Raw genomic sequence first — 20,692 nt, 5'->3', positions numbered from 1 at the left:
ACTAATTGTTAACAAATAAAACCTTATTGTAAAGTGATACTATATGGTGTTCTGTTCATGAGCTCATGTAAACACACTCACCCCAATTTGTATTTACAAGCATGTTTATTATTAATATTACAAAACAAGTTATGAAACAATTCAAGAACACAACATTCTCTTGACTGACATTTAATAATACACTTATTATTTACATACACACATTTATTAACAGGCTTGGTGACAGCAGTTAAAGAGAGTTAAATACTAAACAATGAGAGAAGAATAGATAAAAGATACAGAAAACAAAGAAACTACGAAAAAAGAAAGAAGGGTAAGAAAAAGGAACAAAAACAGAGAAAACAACGTTTTTAATATAGAAAGAAATTTTATACTTCTTCAGTGTTCAATACCGCCAGTACACAAAGCATGTCACGTTGGTTACTGAATACAGTAGTAGTTTAAGAATGGCACACAAGTATCAGTATTGAAAACCATGCAAAGCGGTTTAATACCCAAGCAACCAGCATTAGTCCACACAGTGTCGTGCATGTCAAAGCGTTCAAGTTAACAGGCATTCAAAGATTGCAATTCTCGTACAACTGGACCACAAGAAAAAATCCAGAGGATATTAAAATAAAAAACACCAACAGACAGTTCAAACTTTAAGACTTCAAATGTAATTTGGCAAACAATCATAAAAGTTTGCTTGAATTCAAAGGAGACCGTTCTCCCATATAGGCGGGCAAGCAAAGTTTCAGCTCCAAACGTGAAACTAAATTCACATCCGACCTTCATAATGAAGATGCTTTGAAGTCCAGTGACCTCATAACAAGCTTCCGAGAGGCAACAAAGTGCTGGTCCTAAACTAGACGCAATTTTACTCAAACTTTATTTGAATGAGCAAAGATCATCATGAAATTCAGCTCAAATGATCAAGCAGCAAAATCACCGGCCATCGCTTTAGCTCGACTCAGAAATTCATTCCATATGCGCTGGCCAACATATTGAGTTGAACAACACTGTTATGTTTTGATCCTTCTTCATTAGTGCTCCTCCTCAAAGTGCATTAATCTTCATCTTTGACTACTCTCAAACAAGAGAAACAGAAAGAATAGAGATAGTGTGTGTGTGTGTGTGTGTGTGTGTGTGTGTGTGTGTGTGTAGTGTATACTGTATGCTAGAGACATAACGGGAGGTACAGTAAAGTGTTTAAATGTGTATTTATGTATCTAAATGTATGTGTGTGTGTCCGTGTGCAAGAGAAAGAGAGAGAGAAAGAGAGAGAGAGAGCAGTATTCTTCAGGCCATGTCCATGGTGAAGCAGTTCCAGGATGAAGTCTCAGCCGCTGCAAGAGCTTCAGTGTTAGCAAATCCTTTGCTGTACGTCAGCTTCAGGTCAAGTGTTCAACAAAGCCTCAGCTGCTCAGAGAGGTTTATCAATGACGGTCACACCTACCACACACACACAGCATATATCAGAAATGTCATTCATAAGTGCCGAAAATAGTCCCCTGCTATTGAAAGTTACCAAGGGGACTTTTTTTTGGGCACTGTGTAATATCATTGCGCCTGGTGCACCCATTGTACGGCAGCAAAGTTTTAAGTTTTAAAGTCAGTTTTAAATAGGAAAAATATCAAAACTCTTTGATTATTTTTAAGCTCGATGCTAATGGTCTAATCAGATTAAAAGGATTATGCTAAGCTATGCAAAAAGTGGTAGCGCCAGACCCGGAGATCGGCTGAATGGATTCCAAAACGGTAAAAATCAAATTGTTTAACTCTGGGGGAGCTGGAAAATGAGCCTATTTTCAAAAAAAGTGGAGTGTCCCTTTAAAAAGCAGAATTTTATTGTACATCAAACGACCACTAGATGGAGCTCTGTATCATTTATGTTTTTGGCAGATGCTTTCTCACACAGCATGCTCTGCTGAACATAACAGCACATTTTGTCATGTAGTTGTTTGCCAGTTGATTTTTATATCAAATAAAATATGAATTCTTATATTTCTATTTCATTAATAGCTCAGACAAAATCATAATTAGGCTCTGGTCTGGGCTTAAAGGAATTGTCTACTCATTTTCAATATTAAACTATGTTATTACCTTAACTAAGAATTGTTGATACATCCCTCTGTCATCTGTGTGCGTGCACGTAAGCGCTGGAGCGCGCTGCGACACTTCGATAGCATTTAGCTTAGCCCCATTCATTCAATGGTATCAAGCAGAGATAAAGTTAGAAGTGACCAAACACATCAACGTTTTTCCTATTTAAGACGAGTAGTTATACGAGCAAGTTTGGTGGTACAAAATAAAACGTAGCGCTTTTCTAAGCGGATTTAAAAGAAGAGGAACTATATTGTATGGCATAATAGCACTTATGAGAGTACTTCGACTCGGCGCAGTAACACCCTCCCTCTCCCATTATGAGAGGGAGAAGGGGAGCGGACTTTTCAAGCGAGTCGAAGTACTCCCATAAGTGCCATTACGCCATACAATATATTTCCTCTTTTAAATCCGCTTAGAAAAGCGCTACGTTTTATTTTGTACCACCAAACTTGCTCGTATAACTACTCGTCTTAAATAGGAAAAATGTTGATGTGTTTGGTCACTTCTAACTTTATCTCTGTTTGATACCATTGAATGAATGGGGCTAAGCTAAATGCTATCGAAGTGTCGCAGCGCGCTCCAGCGCCCACGTGCACGCACACAGACGACAGAGGGATGTATCAACAATTCTTAGTTAAGGTAATAACATAGTTTAATATTGAAAATGAGTAGACTATTCCTTTAAGTGCCCCCCAAACTCTGCCTATGTTTTTATTTATTTGCACAATACACAGATTATACATACTGAAATATTAGTATGGTAGTATGTCATTTCAAACAGGTTTTTATCTCTGACCTGCATAGCTGCGTCCTGTGCTCATACAGGTGGGCAGTAAAGTCCATTTATCACTATTTGGATTGTAGAACTCCACTGAAGCCAGGTTGCAGGAGCCGTCATCCCCACCAATCACATACAGCAGGTTACCCACAGCACACACTCCTGTAACAATGAGCGAAAAACCATGTTGATCCATCATAGCTATAAGAAAGATGGTTGTGGATGCTGTACTGTTGATCCAACTCACCAGCATTCCTGCGGCACATGTTCATATCAGCCACTTGTTTCCAAGTGTTGGTGGCTGGGTCATAAACCTCACAGCTTTTTCTAACCAAAGGGCCATCGTGCCCACCCACAGCATACAGCAGACCTTTCAATACACCTACACCTGTAACGCAGATGTGTGGTTTACACAAATACAAAGTGATGACAGCATATGCAAAGTTATCAGCGTGGCTGTGGATGTTACCGGCACCACTACGTCGAGTTCCCATCTCTGAAGTGTAAGTCCATTCATTTGTGTTGGGGTTGTAGGCCTCAACTGTACTTAAACACTGACGCGTCGCCCCATCATATCCTCCAACTGCATACAGCAAACCTAAAAAAAAAAAGTAACAGTGTCTCTTGTTGACTCTTATTGGTTGTGGTTGCTTATATTTGGATTGAGATAGAATGCCTGGATATCACTAACCTCCAACGACTCCGACTCCCACGCTGCTGCGGCGTGTGCTCATGGGACCTACGTGGAACCACTCGTTGGCTTTGGCATTATAAGCCTCTACAGTAGCTAAACCTGCAAACCATCATCAATATTGTAACGGTCACAGATGTGTACATGTCAATATCACAGCAATATCATTTGAATGAGCCTTGCCAGAGGTGCATTTCTCCATGTAAATAATAAACAGATTTTCATTCTGTGTATATGTGTAAGTGCATGCAAAGCATATTTAATTCTAATACATTGTGTTTGTGTTACCCGTGCTGCCATCGAAGCCCCCTACAGCGTACAGCAGTCCGTTGAGCACAGCGGCCCCTAGTGTTGACCTCCGGTCCTGCATGCTGCTGACACAGCACCATTCGTCTTTCACCGGGTCATAGGCATCCACCGTCCTCACACGTAATGACCCGTTAAACCCGCCAACAGCGTACACAATACCGCCCATGTACACCACACCTATGCACAAATAATACAAAGAAAAATGTATGCATTTATACAAAAAAGATCAAAACAAAACCCCCAAAAACAACAAATTGTTATGTCTCAGATATACAGGTAATCTGTGTAGTTGTGTAATGGAAATCTGGGCCCCACCAGGGAAATATGTAACAGGACTTTGTCCATGAGCAGAGATAACTTCTGGGCAAAGAGTATATTTAGGATATGTGATGCATTTAAGGTTACCTGTAGCAATGGGAGCGCATGCAGGGTTCCCACACCTTAGTTAACTTCAAATTCAAGGACCTTTCAAGGACTTTCCAGGTCCAATACCCTCAAATTCAAGGACATTTCAAGTGAGGGCAAGGTTACATTGTGTTACCTTTAAAGATACATTATTACAGTTCCCTTTCGAAGGAACTCGCGCTGCGTCACTGCGGTGACACTTTTGGGACGCCTCCAGGATAAGCGTGTCTGATGGGTATATCAAATTCAACCAATCGTGAGGCTTAACGACAAAGACAGGGTGACGCGGGAGCCAGGAAGTATATCGCTATTTGAAATACTGCCAAAGTTACAGGGATGTAGGATGTATGGCAAGGGAGACACAGCGCCTCTTTCCCTTCTCAGGGAACAACAGCTACATAAGTAACCAAAGACATTTTCATGTGTCAAACACAACTATGCAAAAAAGCATTTTGGTATGAATCAACATTCGCATACAGAAGATATAAGCAATTAAAGCGAACAGTTTAGCATGTGTGCTTAAAAAGTCTATAATTTTTATGATATTATCCTACACTACACAGAGAATAATATAGATTTTTTCCAGAAAACTCCTTGCATAAAATAGATGCAAGCAATTTCAATGACCTGTATTTATGTATGTATATTTTCAAGAACTTCCCAGGGCCTTGAATTTTCCCCCCAGATTTACAAACTTTCAAGGATTTCAAGGACCCGTGGGAACCCTGCGCATGGCACTGGCAATGCCAAGGTCATGGATTTGGTTCCCAAGTAATGCGGACAGAATGTCAGTAATTTGCATTGATATGAGCGTGTCTGCTCACCTGCTCGACATCGTCTGGAGGGCAGTTCTGCCACTTGAAACCATCTCTCTTCTTCAAAATCAAAGCACTCCACACTGCGAATGGCTTTTGGTGCTTGCCCCCCCACCACAACCATCACCTTAAACACATACACACACATTACAATTAACACCCTCTAGAAATATAACAACAGTGTAACTGTAAAACTGATAGTTTAGGCCTTTAAACACTGGGGGTCTCATGCTGTTTCATGCATTCTGACTTATTAATGCTGTTAAAAATTGGATTCCTCATGCTAAACATATGGAAAGTGTCAAAAAAACAGTTGGACATACGGTAGGGGTATTTCTGTGCCGAATGCACTTACCTAGATACGTTTTTTCCAACATGAAAGATTCATATATAAAAGTTGAAGTCCTTATATGGGCACTTCATGCCAAACTAGCGCAAGCACAAACCTATCAAGGGTTGACACGAAATCAACATCACCAGAGAACTGTTTTTGTTTGTAAGGGAAATTTTTCTTGTTCAGCGTTGCAATGAACCCAGCATTATGAAAACAATGGATATAGTTTTTTTTATCCGGAGTAGCAGCAGAGCTGTGTGTGTGCGTTTGTTTAAAGGATTATTCCATTTTCTTAAAAAAAAAATCCAGATGATTTACTCACCACCATGTCATCCAAAATGTTGATGTCTTTCTTTGTTCAGTTGAAAAGAAATTATGTTTTTTGAGGAAAACATTCCAGGATTTTTCTCATTTTAATGGACTTTAATGGATCCCAACACTTAACAGTTTTAATGCAGTTTAAAATTGCAGTTTCAAAGGACTCTAAACGATCCCAAACGAGGCATACGGGTCTTATCTAGCGGAACAATTGTCATTTTTGGCACTTTTAAATCATAACTTCTTGTCTCCCTCCGTTCCTGTGACGCGTCAGCATGACATATGCGCAACTACGCCCCAGTGTTTACAAGTGTGGAGAAAGAGGACTGTTCCGACGTTGTTGTATGTTGAATGATACTAATTAATGTCTTTGTGTCAGTTTATTGTTTAAAATGGTCCGCAAATGTGCGTTTCATATATGTAACACGTGACTTACAACGTCATTACGCAGTTACATGAGGTCGCGCTACTGTGTCACACAGCCGTAGGAAGACAAGAAGTCGTGGTTTAAAAGTGCATATTTTTTATTTTTCTTGCCCAAAAATGACAATCGTTTCGCTAGATAAGACCCTTATGCTTCGTTTGGGATCGTTTAGAGTCCTTTTAAACTGCATAAACACTGTTAAGTGTTGGGGTCCATTAAAATGAGAAAAATCCTGGAATGTTTTCCTAAAAAAAAAAATTTCTTCTCGACTGAACAAAGAAAGACATCAATATTTTGGATGACATGGTGGTGAGTAAATTATATGGATTTTTTTTTTTACAAAAATTGACTAATCCTTTAAAGCTGGGTTTCATTGAAATGGGGTAAACGGTTTGGCTACAAACATTTCTCATAATATCTTCCTTTGCAGGTTTGTAACAACATAAGAGTGAGAAAATTATCACAGAATTTTCGTTTTTGGGTTACTATCCCTTTAATGCTGGTCAATAGCTGTTGTATATTCATGATAAAGTGCATGACCTCTACTATTTCCATTCCAGTGAAACATCCATAGTTCATAGTTATTTTTGTTGCATAGTTCATTTACTGTTTACAAGTCAGTGATCTTCCAATGGAGGAAATGCTTTACTGTTTTTTAAGGTGAAAATGACAAAAATGACCCTAATCAAGATTGTCCAGACAAACCTTTGGGTAGCTGATGGGTGTTCTCACTCTCGTCCGGATGGTCTTCATCATAGAGCGTTGATCAGCAGGCAAAAGGTGGTACTTCATGGCTTCAATCAGGTAGTCTTTACAGGTGCTGCTGTTCTTTACCAGAGTTTCCTCCTCCACTCTCTACACACACACAAACACACACAATATTTAATGATATTACATTTATTCAATTCTTTCATCAAAGCTCATACGCATTAAATCTCATGCATATGCAAACACACCTGCACCAAGTACTCTCTGGAAAGTAGGGGTAAGCGGACATGTTCCATCAGATGAGCCATATGTTCCTGACGCACATCTTTATCATGTGTAACCCATGCGATGACTGCTTCAAACACCTGCAAACACACACGTTTGATGTAACAAGTGGAGCACAATCAGAGCATAGTCACAAAATCTGAGATCATCCTTTTGATAAAATCTGGTCAAACATGGTCACAAGAGATACATGCAAAACATGATATCTTTAGATGCTGGTGTTGCCATGGCAAAATAACACAGCATGGTGCCCACATTTTGCCTTGTCCGACTCCTGTTTCCATGATGACAAACAAGCCCTCACCAGCAGCTACAGCTATTCCCATAGTCTTATTGTACCAGCGGTGCATTACTATGGCAACAGGGCTGCCGAAGTCTGCATGATACAATCACCCGTGCGCTTCTCTGTAGTTACAAACATCGGACCCGATGACAACACAAGGCGTCAGCCCGCTCATCATAGGGTAACGTTACCTTTTCCTCTGATGGAATGGTGAGTTTGTCACTTGCTATGAGGCTGCACACTTGGTCCATGCCCAGATTGAGAAACTCCTCGCTCTGCACGACCTCAGAAAAGTGTTGCTCTGTGAGTGTCAATAAGTGGGAGAGAGATAAAAACTGTCAGAGTTTCTGACACTCCGATGTTTATCAAATAGGACTCAAGAATCATTACATATCCAACACACCTGCATACGTGTTGGCGAGATTTAGAAGCTCCGTGCAGGCGTGCAGGTCGGCGAAAGCGCGGATACCGAGGCAGTTGGTCGGGTGAAGCTGAGTAACGAGAAACTCACAGCAGGCCTTTTTTACCTCCTGCAGCTGGAGCAGACCAGCGGCGGGAAGGAGAACCTAAACACACCGACATCAGCACTTAAGTTTTTTAGTTCAAATTTATTGCAATGTTAGCACTTGAGCAGATTCCTCAAAATACAGCCTCATTTTTACACCATCAGTCTATCCAACTGCGCAGACACATAAAGTACTGACACCCACCCACACAACACACACTTCCTGATTTCTGTCCTTTTAGATTTAACACAGCATTAAAAGAAGGAAAACGCTTTGAAACAGGGCAGGCTTCCCAAACCTTTCGATTAAAGAAACTTCTGACTTTCTATAAATATTCCATACATTTTTTATTATCGGGTAAGAAAATAAAAACATTTTATTGAAATGATAAATAAACAACAAACGCTAGGTAATATCTTAGCTATTTCTCCTGCTGCTGCACACAAAAGTATCAAAAGTGACCCACAAACCTGCACATTCTCCTCCGTGACTTGAATTTCAGCAGTGTAAACATAATCGATCAGCATTCCCAGGGTCCAGCCGTCAATCTCTTTGATTCTAACCTTTTTCTGACGGCTCTCTGTCATCTCTCCTACAAACAGAAACCAAATATGTCACCTGATGAGGACAGAAATCTGTACATGGATATTCCTCAGTGAAACATTGTCCTCTTTTAAGTTCATTGTGAATTTTATAAAGCCTTTATGAGACAATGAAGCCTTCATGAGATAATACATGAACTAAAATTTATGCACAATTAAGTTAAGAAATAGATAATATTGATATCTGTGCTTCTAGAACAAGGACTACAGGTTTTGTCACGAACCACTACTATGTAATATGTGCTGGCAATGTTGTGTTGTATTTTATACAATGGTAACTCTATTTTGTTCTTTGGAGGGGGGAATTAAAGCTATTTCATGCATGTCAATAAAGCAGTTGGACGTATGATGAGTATTTCTGTGCCAAATGCACTTCGCCAGGGTTCGTACAAGTTTCAGAAAGTTTTTTTTATTTGAACATGAAAGATTCATACGTAACAATCTTGCTTTATTTCTTTTATGGGCAATTTCAGTGCAGGAAGCTGACATGAAATCAACATCACCAAAAAACTGTGTTGTTGTTTGAGAGGGAAAATTAAGCTTGTTTAGCTTCCCAAAGAACCCAGCATTGTGGAAACAATGGATATAGTTTGTTTATACGGGGTAGCAGCGGAGTTGTGCGTGTGTGTTTGTTTAAAGGAACAGAATGTAGGATTGTTGCCAAAACTGGTACTGCAATCACACAACTGATGGCCAACACACAAAATGACAACATAAACATCTGTTGAGGGCTGCAACTCCACTTTTTAAATGAAAATATCCTGGCCATACCACTGTTGTCAGTGTTATAAGTATTTGAAATTAAAATGATTTCTTAATGTCTAGTGACATATCAGGGCCATTTTTTTGATTAATTGATATAAATTTCTTACACACTGTTCCTTAACTCTGAAATGGGGTCCCAACCGGGTCACGAGTCGCAGGCAGTTAGTAAAACTGCATCAAATGTGTGTGTTTTGTTGGCAATCAGCGTGTAAGTGCATATAATTTAAACGACACGTACGTAGTGAATCATAAGTAAACAATAGATAGTGAGATAATGATTTGTGTTTTTTGCTTTATCGAGAATCGCCTCGCCCGTGGTATGCCTCCAGGAGCTTGGGCTTATTCGAAAGGAATCAGTCCAACTGATTTGTCTTTTATAAATTTGATAAAATTAAAGACTCTTTGGATATATGAAGGATGTAACACTACTTTATATGTACTCTAAACATGAGATAAGCAGAAATAGCGTGTGTTATGTGAACTTTAAGGGTCACGTTCTTTCTGATCCAATTTTTAAAATCCTAGTTAGTGTGTAACGTTGCTGTTAGAGCATAAATAATATCTGTAAAATAATAAAGCTCAAAGTTCACTGCCAGACGATATATTTTCTTTAACAGAATTCGCCTTTCAAAGCCTACAGCGAACGGCTGGTTTGGACTACAGGTCTCTAATTCCTGTTTTAATGACATCACTAGAACCGTTTTTTTGACTAAACTCCGCCCACAGGAATACGTCAGTCGCCAGCTAAACTAACGGCAAGCTAAGCTGCTATCGAATCACAACACAGTAAACAAACTACACAATCAGAACTCGATACGCATTTCTGAAGGAGGGACTTTAGGAAGACATCAGCCCGTTGATGTGAAAACAGCGCTATAGAGATAAGTAAATTTTGTGGAAAATACTGCGTTTTTTACACGTGAAACATGAACGCATGTTATATTGCGTACTGTAAACACAATCAAAGCTTTAAAAACACAGAAAGAACATGACCTTTAAATATGTAATTTTCGCTGTGAGAAGTCAAACAAAAACAATGGAATTACTTGATGACACTATAAAGAAGTATGAAATATTGGGAGTTGTAATCTTTTCCCCACTGTCGATTGGAAATCAGTATGACGGGACTTACAAATCATGTTCATGGATATAGTAATAGAATGAAGTTTTGAAACTTTGCAAAGGCAGAAATTACCAGAAAAAACACAATTAACGGGCGACTCAATGAACAGGGGCAGACTGCTTTTTAAAAAATTATCTGGATTCAAACATTGTTGACAACATTTGTAATTTGTAAGTACGCTTTTTTAATCAAACTCCTTTTTTGGATTCTGCCAACATTTTTTTTAACATAAAGGATACTGCCAACAAATATCAGATGTATTTGTGTATGACCTGAAGCGAAATTATTTAATGAACATACATCATGGCAAGAGCATTTGGTTAATATCATTATCTAATTTTTGACGGAAGTGGCATTTAGTGGCTTTTGCATCTGCGCTCCTTATATATACTGCTATGCTAGTACAGTGTTTCCCACAGGATTTTGAGAGACTGTGGTGGTGATGACGTCACCCGCTAATTAGCATATATGTGACGTCATCATGTCGTGTTTGCGTTTGATCTAGTGTTGGCACCTGAAAAATGTTTCACTTCTACTCTTTAATCTGTATCTGTATTTGATCTGTATTATATATCAAATTATATTTTAAGCCGAATTAAGCTGTTTTAAATAGTGAAATAAAAATGTAAATGGGAATCATGAAAATTCTATTTGTGGGGGCCAGTGTTGATTCTGTGGTGGGCCACCACAAATAAATCAATGTATGGGAAACACTGTGGTAGTTTTTGGATATTTCAATGAAAAAAAAAAGTTTATTATGGAGTGGTTTCCCAGACAGGGATTATCTTGAAACAGAATTAGGCCTTAGTTTAATTACGTAATATACCTATTTTTACATGCCTTACTAACAAAATTACTTATGCCCATTTTGAGGCAAAACAAAGAGCACTGATGTATTTTAAGAAATGTTAATGTAAGTTGTTTTCAGTTTGGACAGCTCTTTTAGTCTCACACATTTATTTTAGTCTAGGAGTCTAATCCCTGTCCGGGAAACCGCCCCATGGTGTCTTTAATGTTTTCTTATAAATTTGGTAGAGACTTGTTTGACACACACAACATCAGACTTTACCCTGAATTTTAAAAGCCACATACATGAACAAAAATTGTGTAATAAAATACAGGTTTTTGCTATTTCCAATCTGTTTGTACATAGTTATAGACCAGGACCATTCTGACCATTGCTGCCAGTCAGTTCTCACCTGTAAACATGGCATGGAAGTAAGGACTCCCAGCAGCTAAGACGACTCGATGAGCAGCTATCTCCACATCCTCCGCAATGATGGTGACATCACACAACACACTTTGACTGCAAAGAAGAGAAACAGACAGAGACATGTATTACACATAAAGTAGCATGAATATATATTTGTATACAATACATTGTCAAAATTATTAAAAAAATTAATGCCAAAAATCATTAGTAAAGATCACTTTTCATGATATTTTGAATTTTCCTACCGTAAATAGATCAAAAATGTATTTAGTAATAGAAACATATGTTGCTGAGGACTTCATTTGGACAACTTTAAATGCAATTTTCTCAATATTTTGATTTAATGCACCCTCAGATTCCAGATTTTCAAATAGTTTTATCTCGGCCAAATACTGTCCTATTCTAACAAATCTATTCATACATCAATTAAAAGCTTATTTATTAAGCTGATGTATAAATCTCAATTTTAAAACATTGTCCCTTATGGTTTTGTGGTTCAGGGTCACATCTTACAACAAACATATAAACAAAGCAACTCTTTTAAGGAAAAGAGAATAAAACATGTGCGTTATATTTAGATAGATAGAAAAAAACAACAACCAGACATCACACACAGATACACACACACACACAGATACACACACACACACACACACGCACACACACACACACACACACACCTGCGGAGCTCGTTCATGATCCTGAAGGCTTTTCTCATGTGACGTGGATTGATAGTGACAGCACTCTGTTTCTCACACACATCATCCTTCAGCTCCACAGCTTTATGATGGCAAAGCTTAGTGCATCTGAAACACGCACACACACACAAATATACAAATCATCACCTACCACAATACTATCCCGAATAACACATAGCCTAAAGCATTATGTTTCTGAGCATACAGACAGTCTCTGTTATTTATGAAGTGACCATATGGCAGTTGGTACACATGACATTATTTGACATATGCCAGCTGACATGTGACAGTGCTGAGGTGTATGGAAAACGATGTCACGTGATCTTTGTGCTACACATATTTACTCTGTATTGACATTTTTACAGTAGTGTGAACACATGCAGGTCACTCATTCACACACGCGCTGCTCTTACAGTGGATGTATCTCCATATCGCTGGCTATGTTCAAATCAGTCTGCGTCTCTCCATCTCTAATCGCACCCTGTCGTTCAAATCGCCACTGGGTCCCGTCCACCGAACCGAGCTGAACCGGGCTTGACTGAGTCCCCGTGTACGGGTCCAGCTCCGATGGTGACGATCTGGTTCAATGTCGGTGTCAATGTATCCGGATAATAAGCAACAGTAGGGTCTGATGTGTGGGTAAAAAAATGACACATCCAGAGACTGACACGACTGTTATTTTTCTACAGCTCACATACAAAAACAAGAGTGAAGGAAAGACAGACGCTCTTCTTCGGCGAAAACACGAACGTTCGAGCGGAGCCACAGCGCCAACTGCTGGTGGAAGACTTGTAAAATACATGTACGTTTACACAACTGATTTCGGTTATATATATATATATATTTTTACAGTTTATGGTTATATATCAGAGATCACATTATGGAGATATGCAGTAGGCTACATAAAAGACGAAATCTCGAGATCTGAGCAAATTTTAACAATATCTATTTTCGCATTAATTTAAAAAGGTCACTTTCTTTTGCACACATGAAATAAAAGCATGCTTTAAATAAAACATTAATAAAGTGAAAAACAGTAAAAATGTAGACCTAGTTAATAACTTACTGCTTATTAAATTAACACAGTAAATTCTGCTTAAGATTATGAAAGACATTGGCTGTTCTACCACCCTTTGTCGAACTTGTTAATTTTAACTCCTTGCAAATGATGGCATTTTGTTTATTGTCTCTTAATGTAAACTAAATTATCCCCATATTACAGAATTTAGAAGTGGGTATACCATCTAATAACTCTGTATACCTGCGTATAGCCTGCACTACACCACCCCATCATCCGCTTGCATGTCTCCCTCCACACCTGTGGTGCTTACTGTTGTCCTTTGATAATGAGGATTTACATTTTGCGCTACTCGTGTGACGTAAAGGGGAAGTGAACTTATAGTCTTTGGCACATTAATTGCAATTTCCCACCATATTCGATATATACTGTATTCTGCTATTTTATTCCTTCAGCACAATTTTCTTGACAAAATCTCATGCATGGTTTGGAAATTAAAGGCGTATAGTCCTTTGCATGATCAAACTGATCAGAGATCAGTTTGTCAAAATGGAGTAAATGAGTGTTCATTATGCCTATGTCATGAAAATTTTCAGATTTTACTACAGTAGTCATTATAACCACATTTGTGGTATTACTATGGTAATACAAGTGGTCATCAATCCACTATAAAACCATGGTTGAACTGTGGTTGATTTTTCTAGTTTACTCGTCTTTGTTTTTTTATCAGTGTTCCACCCTTAAAGAGCAACTATGATCCGATTCACGATTTTACATTTCCTTTGGTGTTTAAGTGTGTATTAGTACATGTTAACAATATGCAAAAGGTTCATACCCCAAAGTAAACAATGATGCAAGTTATCGTTTCCAACGTAAATCTCTTTTGTTGGACTATAACAAACACACGGATTGTAGGCAACAGTTTACTTCTTAGGCCGGTTGACATGGACAAGCCGACATTATCATAATTCCTCCCGCTTTGGACTCACAGCCTGTAAGTTAACTCCTGTTAGCATTGCATTGTGAGTGAATCTTTCAAACATGGTAAGGAGCGTCACATTTCTGGCTGATGTCAAAGGTATTCGGGCAAATCACAACGTACAGATTAGCTGACCAATCAGGGACACAGCGCTTTTCAGAACAATGAGTTTTGTACAAAATCAATGCGTTTGAGAAAAGCAGTATATCTCGAGCTACAAAAATGTACGGTATGTGGAAAATAATGTATTTTTTACCATAAACCAACGCTAACACATTGTATTATACAAAATACACAAAATAACATTGTTATTTAGCAATGAAATAAGTGCACTTTAAAACATTTTATATATGTAGAGAATTATATTTAACATAGGCCTTTAGGTCTTTAACAGAAGGGCCTCTGCTGCCCTAAAATCCTCAGGAACAATGAGATCATCTATCCAGGTCCGTTAGAAGTCAGCTTCTCTATTTTAGTTGTATTAAATGTTTTAATCTGTCTAATTTGTCTTGTTTTTTTAAGCATCTCACACTCATTAAATTTTGCTTGATGGTGCAGCAGCTAAAAACAGATGCTCAACAGATTGATAGATCCAAATGAAATGTATGTATCCCAGTATGGATATGGCTTGCAGATATTATAGGTCTAATTATAGTCTATAGGCAGATACAGAGATTAAGAGAATGTACAACAGGCAGGAGACGAAGTGTTGTATAAAATGATAAAGGATTTATTGAATAATCTCAGTTGTGCTTCAATGCTCAGTTTCGCTTTGTCGATGGAGTGACTTACTCTGTCTAATAAGAAGCAGATTTATAAGGTGGTATAGCAAACACAGACGAATTTACTGTTGACAACATTCTGGTGATGTTGTTTAAAACCTTGAGATGGAGACAGCACCAACAATAAGATTAAACAACAATATCATGCAGAAAAAAATTAATATTACATAAGTTGAATATATATTAAAAAAATATAACTATCAAAATGAATGATAAAACAATTAAATAGATAAATTAATATATAATTAAATAAGTAAGGGTTAGTACAAATAAATAACTAATTTACTTTTATGTAGTTGCCTAACTCTAAACACAAAGGATTAGCCATATATTTTAGACAGAAAATCAGAGACAGCTTAAATCTCCAAAATCTATATTGATATAGGATGTAAAGTTGAGAAGGTGTAGGCAAAGGGAGAAGCAAAAGGAGGAGATGGGCAGTAGGGTTATGTGAGGTTTGCAGTGGTACCTGGATAGTAATGGACGTCCAGACGTAGTGCCTTTTTGCAGTCTGTGATGAGATGATGAGGGAAAGGAATAGAGCTGCAGGTGGAACAATATGCTTTGATGGCTGCTGTAAAAACATTATGGGGATAGATATTTAGACACATAATTTTACAAAATTTCTTCAAAACCTAACATTGTCTTTAAAATTGTACTAAAACAATGACTGTATGCCACTTTGCCACTGCCACATTTTGATCAACTCTGGACTGTTTTTAGTAAAGTTGTTATGAATGGTACCCAAAATGTTTTAACAAAACTATAACTGGTCAGTCCATGCACTGCTATTATCCTCAGCTGGGTACAAGTGTTTATCTGATATACCATGTCTGAATTAAAGCAACACTAAAGAACTCTGGCTCTTTGCTCCCCCTACAGGTTAGAAGCGTAATTGTTCAGTACCACTGTCGTAAATACTGCAGCATAGCTGGCTCTGATTGGATTATAGGTCTGCCGTAAAGCAAGTTTTTGTAGTTTTCACTCGAACTACAGGACCGCTACCCGACGGTTGGAAACTTCTTTAGTGCGGTTTTGGCCGATAGAGGGCTGCAAAGCGAATGTGAAAGTGCCATTCACCCTGTTTTGTGTTGATGAACCACTGAAACTTTTTTGGAAACGTTATTTTAAGGTAAAAAAAACTCTTTGGTGTTGCTTTAAATCCAATACAAAAGTAAAGACACAAAATGTACACATAAAAATATGAAAGCCTTTCTAAATTACGTGCAATTCCCCAGTAGAGGGCACTGTAACACTCACAACTGTGATTTCTGGCATTGTTTACATGAATTTATTGGGGCGGATTCCCGGACAGGGATTACCCTACTGAAAAATCCAGCTAAGACCAGCATAAGCTGGTGAGCTGGTTTTAGCTGTTCCCCAGCTTGGTTTTAACTGGTTTTGCTGGTGTTGGAAGCTGGTTTTGCTGGTGTAGCAGGCTGGTCTAGCTGTGTTTTGGTCACATTTTAAGTTGGTCTAGCTGGACTTAGCTGGTCATGCTGGAATACCAGCTGGCCCACCAGCATGACCAGCTTTGTCAGGCTGGGAGGACCAGCGTGAACCACCTTAAACCAGCTAAAGCCAGCTAAAACCAGCTACCAGCTTATGCTGGTTTTAGCTGGATTTTTCAGTAGGGTAGACTAGTCCTAGACTGAAATAAATGTAAGAGCTGTCCAAACTGGTAACATCTTGCAATGACATATCTAAAAATACATCAGTGCCCTTTGTTTTGCCTCAAAATGCACACAAGTTGTATTTCATAAGAAAACTAAGGCCTAGTCCTGGCTTAAACTAATCCCTGACCGGGAAACCACCCCATTGTGTCCTATTTCACTGACAGCCTCAGTCATCATGTCACATTAATTGTATAAAAGAATAGAGGGGTCATTTTGAAATTAAAATTTGTTTAGTTACGAAAGAAAGAAAACCGTATGGGTGATGACATGAAGGTGATTTGTTCAATATCTCAATAGGCTTTATGCCCAGCTGCACTGAACTTTAGCTAGCTCCTTGTTTCCTGTCTGCCATTATTGGACAAACTGATTAATCCAGGTGTGCCTGACCTCAGTAGTCACAAACAAACTGAATAATCCAGCTGTGCCTGACCTCAGTAGTCACAACAACAATAATCAGACACACCCGGATTAATCAGTTAGTCCAATAATGGCAGACAGGAAACAAGGAGCTGGCTGAAGTTAAGGAAGTAGTGCAGCTGGGCATAAAGCCTATTATGAAGCTATGCCTTAAATCTCCTGTGTCTCAGCTGCTTCCCCTGAAAGACAAAAAAAATCAAAGAAATCTAACACATAATTTAAAACATTTATTAGACCACCTGTCTATTTGTCTCAAAGATCATCCATCACCATGAAGTGCTTTAAAGGGGACATTTCACAATACTTTTTTAAATGTAAAATAAATCGTTGATGTCCTCCGACTGTGTATGTGAAGTTCTAGTACTGTACTGTCATTTGTACTGTTGTATTTGTATTTTGTCATGGTGGCAGAGTTCTGGCAGTCCCAGGCCTTATGTGGAGGTTCATGCCTTGTTTAATGTGGCATGTGCCTCCGGTGTCTTGTCTTGTGACCCCGCCCCCTCGTTCTCCTGGGGCACGTTCAATCTCACACAGGTGCACAACGTTTTGCTACGGTTTCCGGGTTGAACGACATGTTTCCTGGAAACGGTGTGCAACGGAGTGCAACAGGTTTTAGAAGCGTTTTCTCTTGTTTGGTGGGTGTGTCAGAAATGTCAGCCCAATCAGCGGCAAGATGTATAAAACCACGCGGTAGTAAAGAGACAGCTCGCTCAATGGGTTCAAGTTGGAATGTTGTCTTTCATTCTGGACGGCAAGGTCAGTGACTGTAACATTGAGGGTCTTTTACAGTATTAAACACACATTTATAACGATTTCATCAGTCCTCAGAAACATTTAAAAAAAGAACACAAAGAATGGCCTCTCAGCTACCGTAGTTGCAACTCTTACGTCATCACAACAGGGCGTTCAACGCATCACCGTTTCTGTTTAATAAACGTTGTGCAACGTTTTGTCGGAGCTGAACGCAGCCCTGCTTATAAGTAATCATTGGTTTTCTCCCATCACCTGTTCCCGCTCGTTATCTTGTTTGGTTTCTTCTATTTAATGTCAGTGTATCTTTAGTTCTGTGCAGGTTCATTGTGTTCTGTTTCTCGTGTTCGTGTACTTTCAAGTCCAGTTATCAAGTCAAAGTTTAGTGTTATCTGTCAAAGAGTTTCATGTTTCATGTTTTGTACCCCCTCGTGGGTTTTTGTTTTTTGTCACAATAAAGTGTTTTCTGTTTTCCCCGACATCGTTTGCGTTTGGGTTCATCTGTCCTAGACCCTCACAGTTAACAGTGCGCAATATAACGTGTGTTCATGTTTCACATGTGAAAACACATTCTTCTTCACACAATTTACTTATCTCTATACCGCTGTTTTCTCTGTCCTCAAAACGAGCTGATGTCTTCCCTGTTCTATGAAGTCCCTCCTACAGAAATACGTAACGAGTTCTGATTATGTAGCTTGTTTAGTGTGTTGTGAATCGACAGGAGCTTAGCCAGAGCTGTATGAGCTTAGCTGGCTACTGACGTATTCCTGTGGGTGGAGTTTAATCAAACGCTCTTGCTTTGATGTCATTCAACTGGGAAGTAGGGGATTGTAGTCCAAACCGGCCATTCCCTCTAGGCTTTGAAAGGGGAATTCTGTTAAAGAAAATATATCGCCTGGCAGTGAACTTTGAGCTTCAAAATTTTGCAGGTATTATTTATTCTCTAACAGCAACCGTACACACTAATTAAAGTTTGAAAAATTGGAATAAGGAAAAACGGGACCTTTAAGATATGTCAATACAAGGTGTTTTGAAATTAAGACAGTTCAAACACACATTTTAGTCTGGAACTAGGATAAGCCCTGTCTGGGAAACCGCCCCAAAGTGTCACAATGCTGGAAAAATCTTAATGCTCAATAAAAACAGGTGTCAACATCTTTAGGCAAAAAAAAACTTTAATTATGTTCTTGGGGTGAAATTTTCAAGTATGGGGTGAGGATATTTAAAGAAGGTGTTATGTCACAGCACTGGTAAACTTACATCTCTGAGACTCTGAAAACCACCTGTTGGTCCTGGATGGTGTCATGCTTGAACGCCTTTTGCATGTTGATGTCCTGTAAGTGGACAGCATGACACATATCCTAATATTATCAATACGTCTGAAAATCAAATTTCAGCTGAATTTATTGTCACTTGCGAATGTCTGATCCATATGAAACATACCTAACACAAGGGTCAATTTTAATTACAAAAATACATTTACTCTCCCCTTACCCGTGATGGTAATCCGGATCAGATAGGAAAAACAATTTCTGCAGCACATGTAGGATATAGATGGAGCATAGAAAGAAAGAACATGGTTAACTTACTGTAACTATGCCATTATACCAATACTGAACAGTAAACCATTATACATAGATAAGTAAAACCATGGTCAACATGCTGTTACATATAGTAAGCTTTGAAATAGCAGAAACACATACAAATACATGACATGGTTTGGCAATGGTCTGATAACACAACAACAGAGATGTACTGCATTTCACAAGACTCTTTTAAGATGTCAAATAAAGTTTTGGTGTCTCCAGAGTATGTATGTAAAGTTTCAGTTCAAAATATAATATGGATAATTTATTATAGCATGTTAAAATTACCACTTTTTAGGTGTGAGCAAAAATGTGCCGTTTTGGGTGTGTCCTTTTAAATGCAAATAAGATGATCTCTGCACTAAATGGCAGTGCCGTGGTTGGATAGTGGAGGTTAAGGGGCGGTATTATCCCCTTCTGACATACCAAGGGGAGCCAAATTTCATTAACCTATGTTTTCTCATGCTTGCAGAGAATGGTTCACCAAAACTAAGTTACTGGGTTTATCTTTTTCACATTTTCTAAGTTAATACAAGCACTGGGGACCCAATAATAGCACTTTAACATGGAAAAAGTCAGATTTAATCCATGAAGATCAGCTGTGTTTGGTTGTGTGCAGCACTGTTTTAAGAAAAAGGTGTCCCAAAAAGATTAATTCACAGATTATACTGTAAATCAAATAAAAAAAACACCTACAGCATGGAAGATGATGATCATGGAGTAAAGGCTGTTTTTTGTACTTTGGTACACCGATGGCAGGACTACAGTAGACAGAAACAACAACAAAAAAATCGAAAGATACAACTCGAATTACTGTACAGTTTCAACCCAGTATCACGAAATTATGTACCTATAGACACGTAAATTTGTGAGTCTTAAGCGTGACACTGATACGGTTTTTCGCCGTTTTGTAGATTTGTTTACAGTAGTTACAGTATAAAACTTTATTTGATGTGGTTTGTATATGACCAGTTACCTTAGGGGTCAGAGACGTCTCGACTTTATCCGTTTTAAAAAAAATTGTCAGAAACTGCGGGTGGAGGAAGGGTTTTTGTGGTTCCGTCGATAGCAGACTCTTGTTACTGACTGGCCATACGACGTCAATTAACGTTATCCCCACTTTCTATTTGGTGAATGAG

At 38.6% G+C, this 20,692-nt stretch overlaps 1 protein-coding gene across 2 annotated transcripts; it reads right to left on the bottom strand.

Annotated features, from left to right (window-relative positions):
- Positions 1–86: 86 nt before the first annotated feature.
- klhl2 (kelch-like family member 2) lies at positions 87–19,352 on the bottom strand. 2 transcript variants are annotated; one of them, XM_073864810.1, is made up of 16 exons: positions 19,228–19,352; positions 15,594–15,698; positions 12,328–12,453; positions 11,634–11,740; positions 8,415–8,536; positions 7,842–8,004; positions 7,630–7,739; positions 7,119–7,235; positions 6,868–7,017; positions 5,096–5,213; positions 3,846–4,043; positions 3,558–3,659; positions 3,336–3,464; positions 3,114–3,254; positions 2,885–3,028; positions 87–1,434 (listed from the first exon to the last, which is right to left on the bottom strand). In XM_073864810.1, the coding sequence occupies exons 1-16, from the start codon at positions 19,323–19,325 to the stop codon at positions 1,406–1,408; spliced, it is 1,959 nt and encodes a 652-aa protein (XP_073720911.1). In that variant the 5' UTR covers positions 19,326–19,352; the 3' UTR covers positions 87–1,405. The 2 variants fall into 2 exon arrangements, with proteins under 2 accessions (XP_073720911.1, XP_055061494.2); XM_055205519.2 differs by lacking the exons at positions 15,594–15,698; positions 19,228–19,352 and adding an exon at positions 12,759–13,106.
- Positions 19,353–20,692: the final 1,340 nt, after the last annotated feature.

This window comes from Misgurnus anguillicaudatus, chromosome 3 (genome assembly GCF_027580225.2).
Source record: "Misgurnus anguillicaudatus chromosome 3, ASM2758022v2, whole genome shotgun sequence".
NCBI lineage: Eukaryota > Metazoa > Chordata > Actinopteri > Cypriniformes > Cobitidae > Misgurnus > Misgurnus anguillicaudatus.
The sequence above is the reverse complement of the archived record's forward strand: the minus strand, read 5'-3'. Positions and strand labels throughout refer to the sequence as shown.

Bases quoted from the DNA above. Each gene is read 5' to 3' on its own strand.
- klhl2 (XM_073864810.1), bottom strand. From the start codon at position 19,325: ATGTGTCATGCTGTCCACTTACAGGACATCAACATGCAAAAGGCGTTC. The intron at 7,740-7,841 runs GTGTGTTGGATA...TGACACTCACAG, and splicing joins TCTCGCCAACACGTATGCAG to AGCAACACTTTTCTGAGGTC. The intron at 3,029-3,113 runs GTGAGTTGGATC...TCATTGTTACAG, and splicing joins CATGTGCCGCAGGAATGCTG to GAGTGTGTGCTGTGGGTAAC.